Here is a 19,466-nt window from a genome sequence, read left to right as displayed (position 1 = left end):
GAAAATGTTAACTTTGTTTGATAAGATACATTAACGTTTTACAGTGAATCAGTAAGTCTAGACCGGTTTTCTGCTGCACTGTCCTCCACCACTAGAACTTCCTCTCCCCTAGACAGTAAACCCAACCTACGAACTCTGCTAGCCGATTTAGGGGTGAAACATTGGTCAGATGGCCTAAAAGTGAAAGAATTGCAACCGACTGTATATTTAAAAAGGGTAAATGAATTGAATGTCGAAAAGTTATTTTATTGTATGTTTTGCATATACTTTATTGGTATATGTCAGTTACTTTTGCTTTAAATATTGATAGTGTATATTTCAGTGTGATGGTCCAGAAGCTGTGCCAATTAAACCAACTTTAACAAGAAATAGGCTAGAGTCGAAGTCCACCGAGCTATTGCCTGATGTTGACAGCCGCTTTCCTCAGCATAAAGATGAAAGAGTCAAAGAGTGGATAGAAGGAACGAGAAAGAAAATAAAATTGACTTTGAAAGATCCGCTGCAAACTCCACAGAATGCGTCAGAGAAACCGAGCGAAGTAGGAGGACCAGATTTGTCAGAGACGATGCACATTAAAACCGAAGTTTCTGATTCTTTGAAACCACAACCGATTAAAGATGAGCCTCATACTTTATCCTCTGGAATCAAAGTAGAACCATCTAATGCAAAACCGACCGTCGAAGTTACAGTAGATTTGAAACCTAGTCAGGGTTTGAGAAATGTTTCTCCCATAACAGTTGTTTGCTCCAAACCTCCAATGCTGATACAGAAAAGGGTTTCATCTCCTCTAATTGATTGTAAATCAAATGAAAGTAGTTTCAAACCAATAACAACAATATCGAATATACAACAACCGGCGACTGCCAAAAAGGACATTTTCACACCGAGAAGTGTGAGACTGTCGTCAACTGTTTCTTCCCCACAACAGCAACTCTCCATTCCTGTTGTTAAAGCTGTTAAGGTTCCTCAGCAAGCTGCTACAAATATAAGACCCCCACTTTCTAAAACACCTCTAACGCCAGGTCTTCCCACTGCCAACCAACCTTCAACAAACCAAGGGAGGTCAATTACCTCTGTTTGGCCTCCTAATTCAAACCCCCCTATTCCCACAATCCAACAAAGAGTGTCTGCTCCGATGGTGTCTACTCAGCAAAAGTTACCAATCCACGTTGCAAACCCACCACGGTTTCCTCCAGTTTCATCTGTGCCCTTGCTGTCTACAATGCAAACAGCAAAAGTCAGCTTACAATCAAGTATTAAAAAAGTTCCTATTCTAGATTTACCGCAAAGACAAACAATTCCAGTGCATTCTCGTGTTTCTGCAATTACACAAAAACGTTCGACAAATTTAGTGCAAGTTCCAACAACGTATTCAAGCAGTCGAGACTTTCCTCAGCCTTTCTCATACAATTCTGCACCTTTACAACAGTTTACTACCCAGAGTGTCCAACCCCCCGTCACTCAACCGTTGTACTACACTCAGTACCATCCGATGCAGCCACAAGTACATAGTCACCAACAACCGCGCTTGCAGTCACCTCTGTATCCAAATCAACCTCATCCACAAGGAGCAAGTTTTCAGCCTCCTCACCAGGGGATTTCTCTTCAATCTGAACATCATCAAGGAATGAGTCATCTTTCGGTAAATCCTGTCCCTTCGCCACAAAATGTGCATTCTCAACCAATCCATCAGGGTGTACCTCCTTATCAGTTACATCAATTTGAACAAACGCCGGCGGCAGCTACACAAGCTATGATAAATGAGACTCCATCTTTGAAAAGAAAATCTACCGACGTAATGGATTGGTTTGCGGAAAAGTTTGTACCGAAAAAACACGTCAAAGAGAGTGGATCAAGCAGCTTTACGGAAAATTATACGGACGCTGATTCCATGAGTTTACCAACATCTCATAGTCCAAATGACTCGTACACTGATATGTCGCTCTCTCCAAGTCCTCAGAAAAAGAGATCAGATTCTTTTTTAGTCTATGGATGCCAGCCGGAGGAAGCTGGCAGAAATGAATCCACTACGAAACCAAACGAGATATTTGACAAATATGAGAATGGAAAAAACAAGTCATCTGAAAGAGATGCAGTTTCAACATTTGTTGAAAACAGGCCTGCTTCAGTGGATAAAGAAAATAGATCATTAGTTCCTGGTGATTTTATTACAGCAACTAAACAGCTAGAAATTATGCAGGAAAATGTAGACGACAACTCAAAGAACAAGGAATCCACTCGCAGTTATCTTTCAGGGAAACACAATTTTGACAAACCAAAACCTGCATTTAAAAACACGTTTACGTTAATAGACGATGAAACTCATCTAAAAGAGGACATAACAGACACTCCGGCTAGTCCCGAAGACACTGTTCGAAATGTGATTTTGGAGACTCCTGCCAGCCCTGAACCAGAAACACCCGCAAGTCCCGATCATGAACACCATCCTTGTGAAGTGATTGATGTAAGCGAAAGTCCCGAGAGACACTCGGACGATAGTGACCATCTTGATATATCAATAGATGGACTTGCTCGTAAAAGAGAAATGATAAGAAAACAGCTGGATGACCTTCGGTCTAGTTCCGGGTCGCCCCGAGTGAGCAGAAAAGTTCAGTTAAAATCAGGCGCCGATTTAATAGAAATATCGGACGAGGAGTTAGAAGAAGGAGAAATAAATGAGAAAGGCACGGAAATGAAAGAAAGTCAAAAAGCCACACTGGCTACTGAAAATAGAACAGTTGCTATACATGAGAGTGATGATACGAGTGACAAAATTTTAAGCAAATACAACACAGGCTTAAGTGTTACTGTAAGAAGTAAAGATACAGATGTATGGGATTCAGCAATTATCGTATCGCAGACTGATAGCAGAAGTGTAGAGAAGGTTGCATGTGTTAACAGTGAACACGAAGTTGACAGAAAAGGACATTCAGAAAGAGAGAAGGAAAGCTACAAATTCAGTAAAAAAGATAACTATTCCAGCAGATCACATGATTATAATTCAAGACGATTTAGATCAAGAAGTAGAAGTTCAAGCAGTGAAGTAAAATACAAGTCACGCCGATACAAAATGAAAGGAAGATATAAATCACGTGAAAGAAGTCCAAGTGAGGGGAGACGATATAAATCTCGTGAACGTAGTTCAAGTAGTGAAAGACGAAAAAAATCCCGTGGTCGAAGTGCAAGTCGGGAAAGGCGATATAGATCACGTTGTCGCAGTGCAAGCCGCAGTGCAAGTCGGGAAAAGCGATTTAGATCACGTGGCCGCAGTGCAAGTCGTAGTAGAAGGTACAAATCACGTGATCATAGTTCAAGTAGCGAGAGGCGTTTCCGATCACGCGATCGTAGTTCAAGCAGTGAGAGGCTTTACAGGTCACATGGTCGTAGTTCAAGCAGTGAGAGGCTGTATAGGTCACGTGGTCGAAGCTTAGGTGGAGGCACACGATATAGATCGCGTGATCGCAGTTTAAGCAGTGAAAAACGACACTCGTCAGAAAAACAAGTTTCCAATATTCGTGAATGCGGCGACAAACACGCGAAGCCAAAGAGAAATGTTTATATAGAAAATAACAGGAAAGAAAGAATAAACGACGATAATGAAGTCATAATAAAGTCTGTAGAAGGCATTGCTTCCAAGACCAAAGAATATAAAGATGTCAACAGAATTCAAAATGAAAGAAAGAATTACACATCCAAGGTAGCCAATGCTTGGTCGGAAATTTCGATGCAGAATCCTACCAACGTTGAAGTAATCAAAGGCGAGACAGTTGGCAGAGTTGTCTCAAATAGCAGCCAAAAAGATTTCGATGTAGACAAAGAATTAAAAATATATATGGCGCAACAAAATATGAATAAAACTTCGACGAATGTAAATAGGAATGACAATGTAACAGCAGAGCAGTTTAAAGAAGTAAAACATTTTGTTCAAAAAATTCGAAACACAGCATCTTCAGAAACTTTAAGGTCATGGGCGATAAGAGAATTAAAGTTTCATTCAGAATCAGATTTCAACGAAATAGCATCAAAGATCACTGTAGATTTGAATTTAACGATTTCAGAGCTATCGAAGAATCAAAGAAAGTCGATGAAAGCGAAAATAAGGAAAGAAGTAGAAGTTGCCTTAGAAAATATGAGAATCGAACGATTGGGTGCTAATCAATCATTCCCGGCTTCTACTGCAGAAAACGTTGTTAAAGATGATAAAAATGCTTTAGAAATAAGACCATTTGAGCCTTTAAATTTCACGAAAAATCTGATAGAGAAAGAGTTGGAGATTGTAAGGGATCATTTGAAGAGACTTTGGCATCACACCCAAGAACAGATTGATGTACCGCCTGGCAACACTTCGAGTGTGCATTTGTTTTCTATTCGACAAGACATGCAACAAATTGAGACCGATCTGGTGCAGAGGGTCACAACGTACGGAGCACATTTTGGTGTTCCTAATCGACGAGTGCCAAATGAGTTACTAACAGCAGAAGAGAAAACCAGTCATTTCTCAGAAGAAAGTTTAGTTCTTGTGTTGTCGGGATACATACCATCAAAGGCTTTTCAGAAACTGCTATCACTTCGAGAAAAACTCGAGAATTCAAAAAAAGAAATGGCGGAAGCAGAATCGTCTGAAAATAAAGAACAGGTGCAAAGGTTGAAAAGTGGAATGGAGGAAATTCATAAAGCAAGAAAAGCGATGATGCTCTCCTTTACTGGACCGCTGACTAAAAAACGGCTTCAAAAAATTAAAACCAAAGCCAAGTGCTACAGAAATTGTCTGCTTTATTTTAAGAAAGAGCTCGGCGAGTTCAATGCAGAAACGCATCTTAGATACCTGATGATATCATTACAAGATTTAGATAAACACTTCAGTTTACTGACACAGTTACTGGTGAGTAACTTTCTCATAAATACATTACCTACAAATTACCTCTCTTCTGTTTGATTTTCAGTTTGTTATGATTATTGATTATTTCATTCTAGGAAGAACAAGACAAACAAAAGCAAGAAGAAATTACACAGTAAGTTTCATATTTTGCATCACTTCTTTCTATGAAACAGGTAGGAAGTTTTTGAAGAGAAACGTTTAACGTGACACAATTGTTTGATCTTTAGGGATATCCATTTAAAGAAAAGAAGAGTGATGGTTGACAAGTTCCATGACAACTTTAAACTGGTGGACAACCAGCTTAACACCATGTATGCTAAGTACCAGGACACCAACCCTCACGTGTGTGCCGCCATTACAGACGTTTCTGATAAAATCAGGCAAGCTTTGACGTTAATAGATGCAGAGAAGAACTCCAAAAACATCTCCATCAATACTGTCGCTAAGTTGGAACAGATTCTGAAATCCTGTCTATCTGGGTACGAAAATGTTAAGCAACAAATAGGTAGGCCTGTTTGAAGTATAAAACAACTTGTGAATTAACAAATTGTTTAAAGTATAAAGCAACTTGTGAATCTATATACTTTTATGTGAATATGTGTGTATGGTAGCTGGACTTTCTTCAATGATCATTTTATTCAGTCATTCCGTCTTTTCCGACAGTCGAACTGGAAGTGAGTATTCGGTCACAATGATTCCTATTACGTCATTAGCATTATGTACTGTGTCAATGTCGATAGAAGTAAATATTTCTAATGAATGAATCTCGAAGTCCATGTTGTTCACTTCATATAGAAATCTTTTCCCTCTTTTTAAATTCGTGCTCAGCTTCATGTGCTTGTTATTTTTTGCCTTTGTAAATAGAAAACCAGTCTTTAAATTCCATGTATACAGTGAAAATCAAAGTGTGTTTATACATTTTGTCCCTGCAAAAAAAAAACTCTCTCGTTTCAGTAATTATAACAAAAATGAATGTCTTTTTTATATACTTTTTGCTTTTTTTGTTAACATACATTTTTATCAAGCTTTATTTATAAAACATCGTTCGGTAGAAAACTTAAATCTTTTTTCTCAATCTGATTTATTTTCTTGGATATTTGAATATTGGATATTTGAATGCATGTGTTTTTGTGTTGTCAAGACATTGTACTAGAACGACTGCCAAGCATGGACAGTTACACGTTGCTTCCTTTCTATAAACAAGATGCTGATTGAATTTATTTTCTAGTAGCTCTATTATTCCAAAGATCTTTGTGTTATGTAAAATATTTGATTGGACAAACAATTTCCTATCAAAATTTGGAGAGCAATATTAGTCCTTTATTTGTGATGGCTTATTGAATATCGTTTTATGTGACCTAGTCGTGTAAAGATAGGGATTATTCGGTGAACGAGTATGGGCATTATCGTTAACGTAACTGTGTGTGTATTATTTGCAAAGTACATGTATAATTAAATTATAAATAAGATTTATTACATAATACATTCTAAAAGTTTACACTATGGACATTAGAAAACGAAAATTGCAATGTAGATTCTGTTGACTCACGTTATAGAGGATGAACTGTTTGTACATTAATATATCAAAACACGAAATAGACAGATAGTAATATGTAAGCGTATAAATATGTCAATTCAATAGAAATACTGCAGTTACAATGTCACTATAATTTATCGGATTGTTTGTAGATCTTGATTGTATTTGCGTTGTGTTTCTTTGTTTTGTAGTGGCCAGTTTTATTTTTGAATGTTCTTTACATGAAAATAAAGGTTGTTCTTGCATTTGAGCAGTTGTGCTTATAATTTTATATTTCAGATAAGTGGAATAAGTCATGTGACACTATATTTGCATTATAACAATAGGCCACACCAATATAATTTCTTGTTCGTCGGACATCTAATGAAAAAAAAAGGTACGAGATGGCGAGCGATTAAATAATATTTTTTTTCTGTAGGCAAAATTTTTAGGCGGTACATAATTTATATTTTTTCTACTTGTTTCCGATTTATAAATTAAAACGAAAAATAGAACAGAATAGAACAGAAAACAACGCAGAGTTTCCTGGATACGGGAAGCTAATAATAATATTTAATATTTGTACAGGGTTTTTTTAATACGAGTGCGCGGGGTTCAACTTACAAGAAATCTTATTGCTTTGGCAATAATAATATATGATAAACTTCACTGAATTTTTTACAACAATCTTCAATCTTTATAATGAATACTGCTTTTATTGTACCACAAAATTTTTTTTTAAGGGTATTCTTACCATAAGACAGTCCTGAAAGAGATTTAGACACAATTTGTACTCAAAATTTTCAGAAAATTTTGAGGCAAGTAAAATGGTGAATCAGTAGTAAATTATCTAAGAAATTTTTTTTAACATAGAAATATTTACAGAATATATTCCTATATTAGTTTAATAAGACCAAAACCGTGCGCAACCTTTTGTGCGCAACAAATAGACAGTTTTTTGTTTGGATGGAACTGTAGCTCCAGGATATATAATAGCGAAGTATCGGTAATTGTATAGCTTTTGAGTACATGTAACATTTGATTGTAATACAGACATCCATAGTTAATTTATGACCTTTAAACACGAAAGATTGTTAGCCCCATCTTCGCTAGCCAAGGGCTTTCGATCCACTCTGCCTCTCTGTTCCTTTGTAGAGGAGCAGAGTGGATCAAATTCCATTTTGTTAATATCTTGAATGTTTAACTTGACCAGAATTTAAATTTCATTGGTCAGTAACATTTAAGATAACGAGTTCGGATTCTATCTTTTGTAAACAAAACTCTAGGCCTTGTTTTTGTTAAGCTAAGAAGGTTGACTGGTTAACAAAGAAGCGATCAGATCTACCTTAAATTTTTATACATGATTTTTTAGCTATTCTTGTATACTATTATCAAGTATAGAAAACATTCATATATTTTAGCTTCAATATTTTAATATTTTTCTACATCTTTATATAGAGCTCTTCTTTTTAAGGACGCAAATATGGTAGTCTAAAATGGCCGCGACCATCGGCCCTCTAAATAAAACCGTTTATCGTACTCGGCACTGAAATAAATATTATCAAGTAAACGAAATTTTCAGTGCATTATTTATAAACAAAATGAAGACTATACTGTTCCTAAATTCATATTTTTATATATTGCTTATAATCTGTTTTTAACATTCAAATGTTGGTCAAAAATTACATATGCTCAAACTAACTGTTGAGGACATAAATATCGAAAAATTAGATTTTAAATCACCCTTCCGGAAAAGACTTTTAAATACTATAGACCAGTAGACTAACCCGTTTTCAAGTATTGTTAACCAAATAGCATATTAATATTGATAGGTCATGTATAGTATTGAACAGATTTTTTTATCAAAAACTACAAACTCAAGTAATTTCAAATTTTACAGAAAACGTCCAATTAAATCATTCTAAAGCACCCATTTACACATAAAGCCTTGGATAAGTTTAAATCTAAGCGTCTCCTTGGGTTTTGAAATTTCGAATATATTGGTAGTAGATGTTTTCAGTTCCTCCAATTTCTGTCGAGATGGACTTGGGAAGTAATAAATAAACAATTAAATGAAATTGAAAGAATTCTTCATTTTCTTAAATAATTCCGTTGTATGATTCTTTTTTTTTAATAATAAGAGATCAACCTTAACATAAACCTTGTACATACAAAAACATGACACAATTCATTTGTCTTAGAAATTTATTACTAAAGATGTCGGCAAGTAACAGGCAGCAAGACCTAAGTATATTTGTGTTCTATCATTTTACATTTATCTCACAAGCAGTGGCACAAAGAGATGACAAAGATCATGTTTAATATAAACAGTAGCGGAGAAGGTCATACAAGTCTTTAACTGCGCATGTCCCTCCAAAGTTCGAAAGAGGAGAAGCGTTAGCTAATTACAAAACGCTAGGAAACCAATACATTGGAAAGACACAGTCAGCATACACAAAGTAAACATCAAGTTTGAGTAACAATTTAACATCATAAATAAACATGGCAGTCACTGGTCTCAAAAAAAACTATAGAAAATTATCTTTAAAAGGGCTGGCATATACAATGAGGTTTTTTGTCCATGGAAGACAAACTAAAAATACACTACAATCACAACCACTGATATAAAAACACAAAAAGCATCGACATATTATCATATAATTAAGTACATGTAGTATGGAAGATAAAAAAACATTGTCCACATTCTTAATTCACAAAGCAGTAAGCCTGTTGCAGCATTGCAGTAGTTGTTCTCTAACGTTCTGTAATTCATTTAGTTGTAAAGAGTCTTCTGTGTGTGTGTTGCCTTCTCCTGAAAAATACATAACGGCTTAATTCATTATCTTGCACTTACTCCTTTAACCTATTTAAAAAGGTCAGGAAAAATAAAAAAAAACATTAAAGAAACATGTTAAATAGGAAGCTGGATGGTCAATAATTTACCTACCATACCAACCTTAAAAACTTAGTACATGCGTATTAATAAACCATATTATTTAGAGAACAAATCGAAATATTTCAGTAATAAAGTTTGTAAATTTTCCTAAACATTTCCGGAGTTCCTTGTCTAAAGGTAAAGCTTAACTTTTTTTTAGAACGGAGTGAATTTGTTCAGTAAGTACGGTGGTTTAATTAGCTGGGCTTACCTCGCTGCTCTCGTTCAGAAGGACAGTGGTGACCTGGGATCCCACGCCCCAAGAGTCGTCGTCCCTGTACACCAAGTCGTTAACACTGGCGTCGGCAGCCGAGCCACGGGAGTAGATCTACAATAAACAGACACAGGGCGTCAGGACAAGTGGAGTAATACACAAGTATGATGATTGGTCATTTAAATACAATAACCAATAACAGGACAACGTGCAAAATACAAAGGTTTAAAACCAATGCTTAGGTGGTATGGGATACCTGTCGTTATTAATGTGGATCAAAGTATATTTTAAGTCAAACTACTTTTACCGGTTTAGAATTTTCAAATTTTACAATATTTAACCAAAAGTACGTTAAGGTTTAAAAAAAAATTGAAAATTTAAACATTTCAAAAGTCTCCCCGGGATTCGAACTCATGACTTACAGATCCGTAGTGAACTCTCTAACCCACTGCACTTAGCTGTTAGATGACGATTTTGGGAAAGAAACTATTTATATAATTATACTTGATTTATTGTTTATTTCGATAAATAACACGTCATAACATGGAGGTGTCTCATACCACCTTAATTAATGACTGGTTGTCTAAATTTAGATCTAAAATGACCAATAACAGAATATACTTATATTATTAATTGGTTAATTTTCCCTTACCTTGACAACTTTGCCGGGTTTAAGAGTAAAGTTTCTAAACATGTAGATGTAATCTCTCTTGCCATCAACCGTTCTCTTCAGCCTCCATCCATCCATGTTAACTTCCTGTTGGAAATAATAAGTGATAGTTATAAATCAGAGAAATTGATCACAGACATTTTTGTTGAAGCATCTTGTTTTTTACTGTTGCCCTTACCCTACGGTTGGCTCCACTGGTGGTGTTCTCTATGCTGATGTATTTTCCCTCTGGACAGACTTCGGAGATGGTCAGTGGTCCGTTAGCTGTTCTCTGGAAGGTTGTCTTAGCTGAGACCTCCCCTCTCATCATCTTCATGGTTTGGTGCGATTCTAAGAGATTGGCATTATACAGGATTGAAATAGATGTATTATGAAAAAATCCGATTCATTATGTTTTTAAATCGATTTTAAATTTGAAGATGCATGCAATGTACATAATATACGTTGATACACTTTCTTTTAAAAGTTTATACATATATACATTTATAAGGTTTATTTAGAAATATATGACTAAATGCCGGTATGATACAAATAGCGATGCAATTGAATATTTATGTGTAAAGATTTCAGGCAACTGGTTACAAATAATTTTAAAATATTGCAGAATAGAGAACTTAATTATATATGTAGCATGCTCCACCTGTCACCTATCTCCAATTTAGTTACGATGGTACTTCGAAGAATAATTGTGATAGTATGAGACATCTTTATCAATTAACACCATTCCCAAACCTATAAAGAAACTAAAATGAAAATGACATTCAGTGAATGTATTTGATTTCTACTGCCGCACCCGTATTAGTAAGAGTGTTAATGGTCTCTGTAGTCTGGGATACGCACCACCCTTCTGCTCATAGCCTTGGATCATTTCGGACAAGTGCGCGCCACCCCGAGTCTGGGAAGTTGTGGTCTGTTCAACAAAGTTTCTAAGTCCCACCCTGTGTGCATTGAATAAAAAGCTGGTTGATATAACAACGACAAAAATACAGCAAAACGGTGAAGACAACATGTAAAGAATCTACAACATTGAGTGGTCGCTAAACCCAGTGAGGTCTGAAACTAAAAATATAATGAATAGCGAATACACAATATCAAAAGCTGCACAGAGGAGGACAAAGCATGCATCTGGGTAGATATGATATTATGTGGCGATGTGCACGAGTTACCTCCCCTCGGGTTAACCTCATTATCATGAACTTCGATGGAGTCATTTACATCGGTACGAAGCCTCAAAATTGGGTTATACCTAGTATGACAAATATGGAATCATGAGTAGCACATGAATGGTTTAAAAGGAAAAAAATAAATGATAAAAGTTAGTATTAAAGGTGACAGCACATCCTGCTTAAAGCATGCATAGTGGTGATTGTGGAAAACAAAAAGTATCCAATATAGTGCATGGAACCTTCGTCGTCATCCCCAGGTTCTTTTGCATCCCCATTCACTGTAGGGGTTTCTTTCTCTTGCTCAATGTCTTGCGAATCTTTCTTTTCATCATCTGTCTTGTCTTCAACCTTATCATCAGTCTTATCGTCTAACTTATCGTCAGTTTTAACATCAGCATCATCATTAGTCTTATCTTCTTTTACGTCTTCTTTAACCTCGTCGTCCTGGTCCTGGCTTTGGTCTTTAGATTCTTTTTGTGTGTCCTCTGCTTCCTCATCTCTTACTTTACTATCAATCTCTTCAGTGTCAGTTTTATACTTCTGAATGTCTTTCTCATTTGAGTCTTCTACAGGTTTCTCTTCACCCTTTTCTCCATCATCCTGATTATCATTTCCCTCTTTATCATTAGCGACACCAGAGTCCTCAACCTCTCTCTCTGGAGTTTCTTTCTCATCATTTCCTTCGGCGTTCTTATCATCCACGTTGTCTTCTTTCTGGTCAGCTTCTTTTTTCTCATCTGTGTTTTTCTGTTTATCACCCGTTTCTTTGGTTTCGTCTTTGTCCTCACTTTGAATATCTGCTTCTTTGCTTTCTTCTTTTTGTGCCTCTGTAATCTCTGTAGCTCCTTCTTGTTCCACCTCATTTTCACCAGCTGTGTCTGCATCGTCTCCACCTTCCACTGGTTCTTCTTTCTGGGCGTTGTCATCTTCCGGATTTCCATCGTCGGCTGTATTTTCCACCACCTCTTCAGTTGTTTCTGGTTGTTCAGACTCTTCATTCAGCGGGATTTCCACAGCAGGGGTTTCCTCCTCTAGTGGTTTGTTGTCCTCATCAGGGGTTATGTCTCGTTCCGCTCTGTCGTCATCCATATCCATTTTGGGTTCAGGGACAGGTTTAGGTTCAGGGAAATCCTGGGGCTCCTCGTCTGGTTCAGTGAAATTGTTTGGTTGCATTCTTTGGGTTCGCCATGATGGATGGCGTAGAGCAGCTACGCTTGCTACTATACCACGAACATATCTAATTGTTGTTTGATAAAAGTAAAGTAGCCACATACCACCACCAGCACGACAGCATTAGAAAGAAACAAATAACAAACGTTAGGGTCTTGCTCCACATCGTCAACATAATGTATTACTGATAACATAGTGATAAGGACTTAACCAGTACTATTAAGATCATGAATTTACTAAATTTTAATACTCAATATAGCATACCGGCTTTCTTCGGATTCCAGTAGTTTTCTGTAAGCGGCAATCTCGAGTTCCAGGGATAATTTGTGGTCCATGATGGTCTGCAGTTCTTGTAGAATGCCTTCCATCTCGGCTCTTAGGCTGGTGATCTCTTCCTTAAGTCTTGTTGTCTCAACTGTGTGCTCAGATTCAATTGTTTCATATTCACGGAGGAGATCTTGATATTGTTTCTCTAATAAGGCGTTCTAATGAGAAAATACCCAAAGTTAAGAAAAGTTGCTTTCTTTGACAATTTTATTTTATAAATTTCAGTGGAGCTAGTGTTTGATTCGAGTCATTATCTGTTACTTACTCTAGCTTCTAAATCGGCAAGTCTTCCCTTTTGGTCGGAGATCTGTTTCATGAGTTTCTTGTTCTCCTCCTTTATGTGGGTAACTTCCATGTTCTGTTTAGTAGCCCCAGTACGGAATTCTTGGATCTGAGAAAAACAAAACATCAATCATGCATGCCCAAATTCACAAAGAACAGACAATATTCATTCAGCCGGAGGTTGTGACGTACCTTGAGGTTGTAGAAGCCCTCCATGTCCCCTCGGATCTGGTCCACCTTGTTGTCATACTCCTTCTGGATGTCACGGATGGCTTGAGAAAGTTCCGACTTCCAGAATTCCCGATTCTCTTCGGTGGTGTCCCGGTAGGCAAGGGCAGCTAACTCCTTCAGTTCCTGTAAGGACAATCATAATGGTTATTCGTCATTGTGATAATAGGATATGCTAATGTGCTTATCGACACTTTTATGCCTGCATTAATGTGCTATAAATGGTGATAAGCAGCCACATTCCGCTGAATATAATACTAGTAGCTTTAGGATCGTATTTCCCACACCTACACTGTAAACTAAAAGTAAAGCAAGATTTCTTTTTATTTCCCAGTTGACAGCTCGACTAATAAACGGTCTAATGTAAGATGGTATATCATTATCATTAAAACCATATTATGCATTGTGCTTAGCCTAATTTTGCGTTTTCATTTTCATAATGTTGCATTGTTTTTATTTAAAACAAAAACATGGACAAAAACCATGATAACAAAAACATGTACATATTCAATAGGTAGATCTTATACATATGTATTACATATTTAAGCATTTTGTTCTACTTACCTGTTCATGGACCTTCTTCAGGAATTCAATCTCTTCCTCCAGGGTCTGTCTTCTGTTTTCGGCGTCGAGGTGGGCAAGGGTTTCGTTGTTCAAGTCCTGGAAAAATCAAAATGGTTTAAAAGTCTAATTACCTATAGACTAGACTAGACTAATAAAAGTACCCATTTAAGCTTGACGAGGCTTCACAGAGTTCCAGTTAAGGTAGACATGTTTTATGCTCTGGGATTGCAATTAAACTTATTTAATGTCGAAATGGATCGCCTAATAAGAATTTTATAAGACTGTACTTTGATTCCCGACTGGTTAAGTGAAATAAACCTCCTATATTTGGTTCCATTAACAGGGGTTTTACATAAAATATAAACAGATGATACAGCCTGCAAAGCCTTTGCCATAAAGTTTGTAGTTAAGCCATAACCAAGGTCTTATTTTGAATCAATAACCGTTCTTAAATTTTCTTCACATATCGGCGATAATAGACTTGACCTTTTGACCCATGCGACTTATGTGGAGCATGAAAGGACATCGCCTTATACTGATCAAGTTTCCATTTCTATGAAACAAAAGGCTGCATGTATTTGGGCTTCATAATAACGGCTCGAGCTTCGATCGAGGGATTCGATCACAAGCACAAATACTTTGGTGAACGACTTTACAATACAAAAACGCACTGAAAACCAACTACAGAATATCTGATGGATGATTATGATGCTGTCGCTGCTTCATTTCCTTGACGCGAATTTGTGCTGTTCAGAATAATTGATAAATCGGAAAATGCTGTGCAAGCAAATCATCACTGAAATGTTTAGAAACTAACGAAGCTCAAACATGTAATAAACTGCAATCAACAGATACCTATACAGCACGAAGTGTAAAATAAAACGTTTTGAATCGGATAACTGCCCTATCCATTTTGGCATGATACATCAAATTTTTTTTGTAATATTTTTTGGTGATATACCAGTTTTCGCTTATACTCATACTTCAGTTGCCAAATCTACGGTATCTATTAAAATGCTTTGAAGTTCATCATCAATAATAGTCTACATGTTAAAGTGTCTGGATGAGCGAAGGCTCTCCTATATAATGCTTATTTAGCCATTTTGGCACGGGCTCCCGGTTCGATAAGTCTGGGTGGGGAATTGCCAAACTGATTATTCCAGCATCGTTAAACAATTGCCAGAGATGGACATCGAGGTGAAATGTTAATAAATAATACATTAAGTCAAAACATATCTACAAATTACACAGAGAACATCCTCCAGCCAGTATTTCCAATGTTTGGAGAGTATCGTCGATGCAATGCCAAGCATAAGACCCAGACAAATACTTTACTTTAGGGTATTTCACTTCTGGTGATAGTAATTAGCCTAATCGAAATTAAATGGAAATGGTCATTAGACAGCAATATTAGTCCTCATTGAATATGAATATTGATGTTGATGTGGGGAATGTGGACTCCAGTCTAGTGCATCAATGTACCAATGGCGCTATGATACTCAGCTAATCAAGGACAAATACTATCCCTATTTTTCTGTCTTTTCTCCCATAAGTTTAGATTTCCCCCTAAGTCATATTCGTTTGATGTGGTACGCTATAACCTTTGACGATTTTCATAATTTTACAGGGTGCCCTTTGACCTTTCACTATAATCAAGGGTTGACATAAGCATGGAAGCACTGATCTTTGACAATATTCGCCATTTTAACAGGTGGCCTTAACCAGCTTCAGCGATAACCCCCTCCCCCTTTTTTCGAATTCTGTATTACTCACCAGTCTGAGTCTGTCGACCTCGGCCTCCAAGTTCTTGATCCTTTCACGGTCACGGCTTCTGTCCGTCTCCAAGGAGTCCACGGTTCGGCGGAGAAGGTTCACTTCCGCCTCGAGGTCAGATACCTGCTGGTTCAGCCTGCCAATGGTTTCTCTGTCTTGGTTGCGGTATTTCTTGGCATCATCCAGTCTGCGAGACAAAAGAAACCATATCTATATCATTTTGTTATCTTGTTAAATATTTCACGAATAATCATTCGAACATAGCATATTGATAGTTTTTGTGATGCAGCGGATGTAAAGGTGACTTATGGCTTTACTATATATGCGATATAAATTAACATTGTAAGTAGTTAAGTACTATATAGGTAATGAAGAGGTCATTGATACCCTCAAGCCAAGATTTAATGCTAATGCTGACAATCTCATTGTCATCGTTATCTAGATTTTATCGCAGACAGGTGCTGTTTCGGAACACCTCGGATTCCTGCCCGCACGGATCGGTAGCTCTGGGCATCGATCGTTGCTGTTCTCTAACGGGATAGATGCTATCTAAGGGAGTCTGACAAATCCAGAAATTATTCACGCTTTTTTTAACTTTGTGCGATTTTTCACAAATTTACTGAGGCATAACAATGCAGATTATAAAATCAGTCTATGGGAAAACCCAAACTATTTTTTTTCATTTTAAATTATTATAATTTAATACATTTTCCCTTTTCAAAGCGTTTTGCTTTTTGTGTTTAGTGAAAAGGTTTTTCATTACATAATAGTAAACACTCTTAGAACATTAGAATTACAAAAATTCCTTAAAGCTCTTTGAAAAACTACCCTATCATAACTTTAACTTTAACGTTAATGTTTCACTATTTACTCTAAAGTTTCGCTTGAAGAATCCTGGATTTAGTTATTGTTTATATAACACGCTTTGCATAAATACTTCTAAATCAATGTTCATTGAAATATCCGATTTGAATCGCTTTTTTAACCCCCAAGGCCAAGTCAACATTCTATACACTTTAAAAGTGAAATAAGAATCTGTTATTTACTATTCCTACCTACAGTGACACACGAAGCCGAGCTTTGAAATGTTAAATCGCCCCAGAATATAACAATAAAGCTTGTGCAATTATAGAGAACCAAAGAAAACTTGACAGGATTTACTTGTAAACTGAGTGTGTTAAACATGCAAGAGTTGTGAACAGACTGTGACGATGTACGGGGATTATCAAGTAACACCTGAATTATTCGTACATATATATGGACTTTGAAGTAGTTGGATCAAGGCCCTTCCCTTAACCTCTGTTGAACATCTGAGTTCACACCGCGGTACCGGGTCCGCCTTGATCAATGATAGCTGAGGATCTCTCCCATTTATAACTACATAAGAAACTGTCCCCCACGGGAAAAGGGTTAAACGGTGGACAAAATTCATGTAGGATGTTTTGTTACTTTTAGCTTATCCCCTCTCTGTGTATTTCGTTTTTCCGTCTCGTTTTCTATAACGAGTCTGTAATGTTAACTCACCGTCAAAATAACCGGTTTGACAGCAATACAAATTCTTCAAGCATACATGCGGGGTCGGGGTTCATTTACATTTTAAACGTGTTTGTTTAATTCTAATCATACAGAAAGTTTCGGATCAGATCAAACTGTTGTCCTATTTATTTTATTTTTTAAAGACAGCGATTTCTGGGTCGCCAGGTAAAAACAGGTGCCCCACGCCCCCTCCTAACTCCGGTCCCCCAAAGGATTTGATTTATTGGTCATTTAGACACAGGTAGATCGTTAAGAATAATGCAGACCTACGGTAGATCGGGGGCTTGGTAAGCGGATGAATAGAAACTGGTATTTACTTTGTATTGTTGTGCAACATAAGAAAGAAACCTCGCTGTAGGAACTACTTCAGATTTAGTTGACATACACTACACTTTCGCTTTCAGGTCTCCCATTACTTTCAGTCATCAAACTACACTACTCGTAATTAACTATGAACAGCAAATGTTAGATCTTCATGAAAATTGATCAAAATTTAACATTCTCATAAAATTTTCTCGCTAATAAAATTTGACAGATACATTTAGGAAAGCATGATATAAATGCATTAATGGAGACAGGTATCTGTCAAACACTCCAAGAAACAGCACTACAAACGAATTCGTCAGCTGATTTCAATTACATACCCCAAAAGTGATTTATGGTTTTGAAATATAGTGCAAACAACAAGATATGAGAGTGTTGACCCCCGCCGGCCTCTGACGGGGTTGAGATGGCTCTACTTGATTTACCAGGTCTATACTTATATACTTACTGTCTTTGCATGTCCTGCATCTGCTCTTGCAGACTCTGGTTCTTGATTTCCAGGTTTGTCTTTTCCCGGGTCAGGTCGTCTATCAGTTTCCGGGCCTCTGCTAATTCCGACTCATACATTTGTTTCACAGCACTAGTTTCCTGGCCCCATTTATCCCTCAGGGTTTCCAGTTCCGATGCTAACTTACGGTTCTGGGCCTCCAAGAACCGGACCTTCTCAATGTAGTTTGCGAATCTCTCGTTCAGTTCCTGCATGTCTTTCTTTTCCCTTTCTCGGCTATTTTTCACCGTGGACACTCCGGTTGAGGACACCTTCTCGTATCCCCCTGGTCCCAAACCAGAGTCCATTTTGGACCCATAGCCGTACTCCACCGTCCTGACATACGAGGTTCCCCCACTGCTACTACCCCCCATACTCTGGCGGAACCCTGGACCGGTGGAGCTACGCTGGATGACGTTGCTCCGGCGCGGGGTGATGCTGGACCTAAAGTTGACGTCCATGTGATCCATTGAAGGTTTATTATCAAAACCACCAGAGGACCCCGAAGAGGACTTGATGACTGTCCTCTTCTCAGTGACCGTTTCCCTCGTCTGAGACATGTCGATGAACTATTTCCTACAAAGTGAAACAAAAGGCAAAAGTGAAAGCAGGCCTTCCTTACTATAGGATGCAGCAAGGTTGGTTGCACAGATTAAAAAGACCGACTGGAGAGGGCAACGTATCTTATATACCTAACACAGTAATAAGCCTCCCAGCTAGCGCTGACTCCTTAACTTTCCAGACACAGTTTCAAATGATACCAGATTCTACCTGCAGCTCTTCTATATATTATGTCAGGACTGCTGGAGTAATTTATCAAGCGTTCCAGGATTGGCTTCAGGAGTCACGTGGCTAAACTTGGCTGTCCAAAAACATGTAGATATTGATAGTATAAACAAATGTCCAAATTTACACACTTGGTGTAAAAATTTATTACCGTCAATTATCTGGAGTACGGCCATTTCTATATATGGAAGTAATCCGCGTCTCTGGCAACGCCCACTATGAATAAACATAGCAAACCTCTATGTCGGCATTTCTGTATCGCGGTCCGGACAGGCAGACGTTTTACGAAGAGAAATGACAGTAGGGAGCTTCCAGAACATTGATCAGATGTTAATCATGGCTACTTACCTGTAGATACTCCCCAGCCCGCGGCCTATCTCTCCCAGCTTCACAACATGTCCTTTGATATGCCAGATTGAAATTAATTCGTCCAAGTCATATTTTCGTACGCTCTGCGTAAACAGGAATGAGTCAACCGTGGCAGTCCCTTTATGAATGAATTAAACTGCACCGTTGTATTGGTCCCGGTGAATGTCGCTGGATTACGAGAGAGTGATCGGCCGGGGAACCCCGTAGTAGTGCATTCCGTTAGCTCTCTGCTCTACCGCC

General features: G+C 37.6%; 2 protein-coding genes across 7 annotated transcripts in view; one reads left to right on the top strand and one right to left on the bottom strand.

Annotated features, from left to right (window-relative positions):
* Positions 1-9,643, top strand: part of LOC105339641 (uncharacterized) — a 26,838-nt gene extending 17,195 nt beyond the window's left edge. For 3 of the 5 annotated variants that reach the window (XM_066077361.1, XM_066077362.1, XM_066077363.1), the window contains 5 exons: positions 45-216; positions 323-4,882; positions 4,975-5,012; positions 5,107-5,384; positions 5,522-6,666. In XM_066077361.1, coding sequence (XP_065933433.1) covers positions 45-216; positions 323-4,882; positions 4,975-5,012; positions 5,107-5,384; positions 5,522-5,574 — 5,101 coding nt within the window. In that variant the 3' untranslated portion in view covers positions 5,575-6,666. Of the gene's footprint in view, positions 1-44; positions 217-322; positions 4,883-4,974; positions 5,013-5,106; positions 5,385-5,521; positions 6,667-9,490 lie in introns of those variants that run through there. The other 2 variants (XM_066077364.1, XM_011445271.4) reach the window with 2 other exon arrangements.
* Positions 8,583-19,466, bottom strand: LOC105339639 (70 kDa neurofilament protein). Of its 2 annotated transcripts, XM_034444621.2 has the most exons (13): positions 19,206-19,451; positions 18,764-18,933; positions 18,033-18,647; positions 15,725-15,911; positions 13,952-14,047; positions 13,352-13,513; positions 13,143-13,268; positions 12,815-13,035; positions 11,620-12,617; positions 10,393-10,544; positions 10,197-10,301; positions 9,542-9,658; positions 8,583-9,207 (listed from the first exon to the last, which is right to left on the bottom strand). In XM_034444621.2, the coding sequence occupies exons 3-13, from the start codon at positions 18,629-18,631 to the stop codon at positions 9,169-9,171; spliced, it is 2,802 nt and encodes a 933-aa protein (XP_034300512.2). In that variant the 5' UTR covers positions 18,632-18,647; positions 18,764-18,933; positions 19,206-19,451; the 3' UTR covers positions 8,583-9,168. The 2 variants fall into 2 exon arrangements, with proteins under 2 accessions (XP_034300512.2, XP_065933437.1); XM_066077365.1 differs by lacking the exon at positions 18,764-18,933 and having other exon boundaries at positions 19,206-19,466.

Source organism: Magallana gigas, chromosome 2 (genome assembly GCF_963853765.1).
Source record: "Magallana gigas chromosome 2, xbMagGiga1.1, whole genome shotgun sequence".
NCBI classification, from domain to species: domain Eukaryota; kingdom Metazoa; phylum Mollusca; class Bivalvia; order Ostreida; family Ostreidae; genus Magallana; species Magallana gigas.
This window is presented reverse-complemented; position numbering and strand designations above follow the sequence as displayed.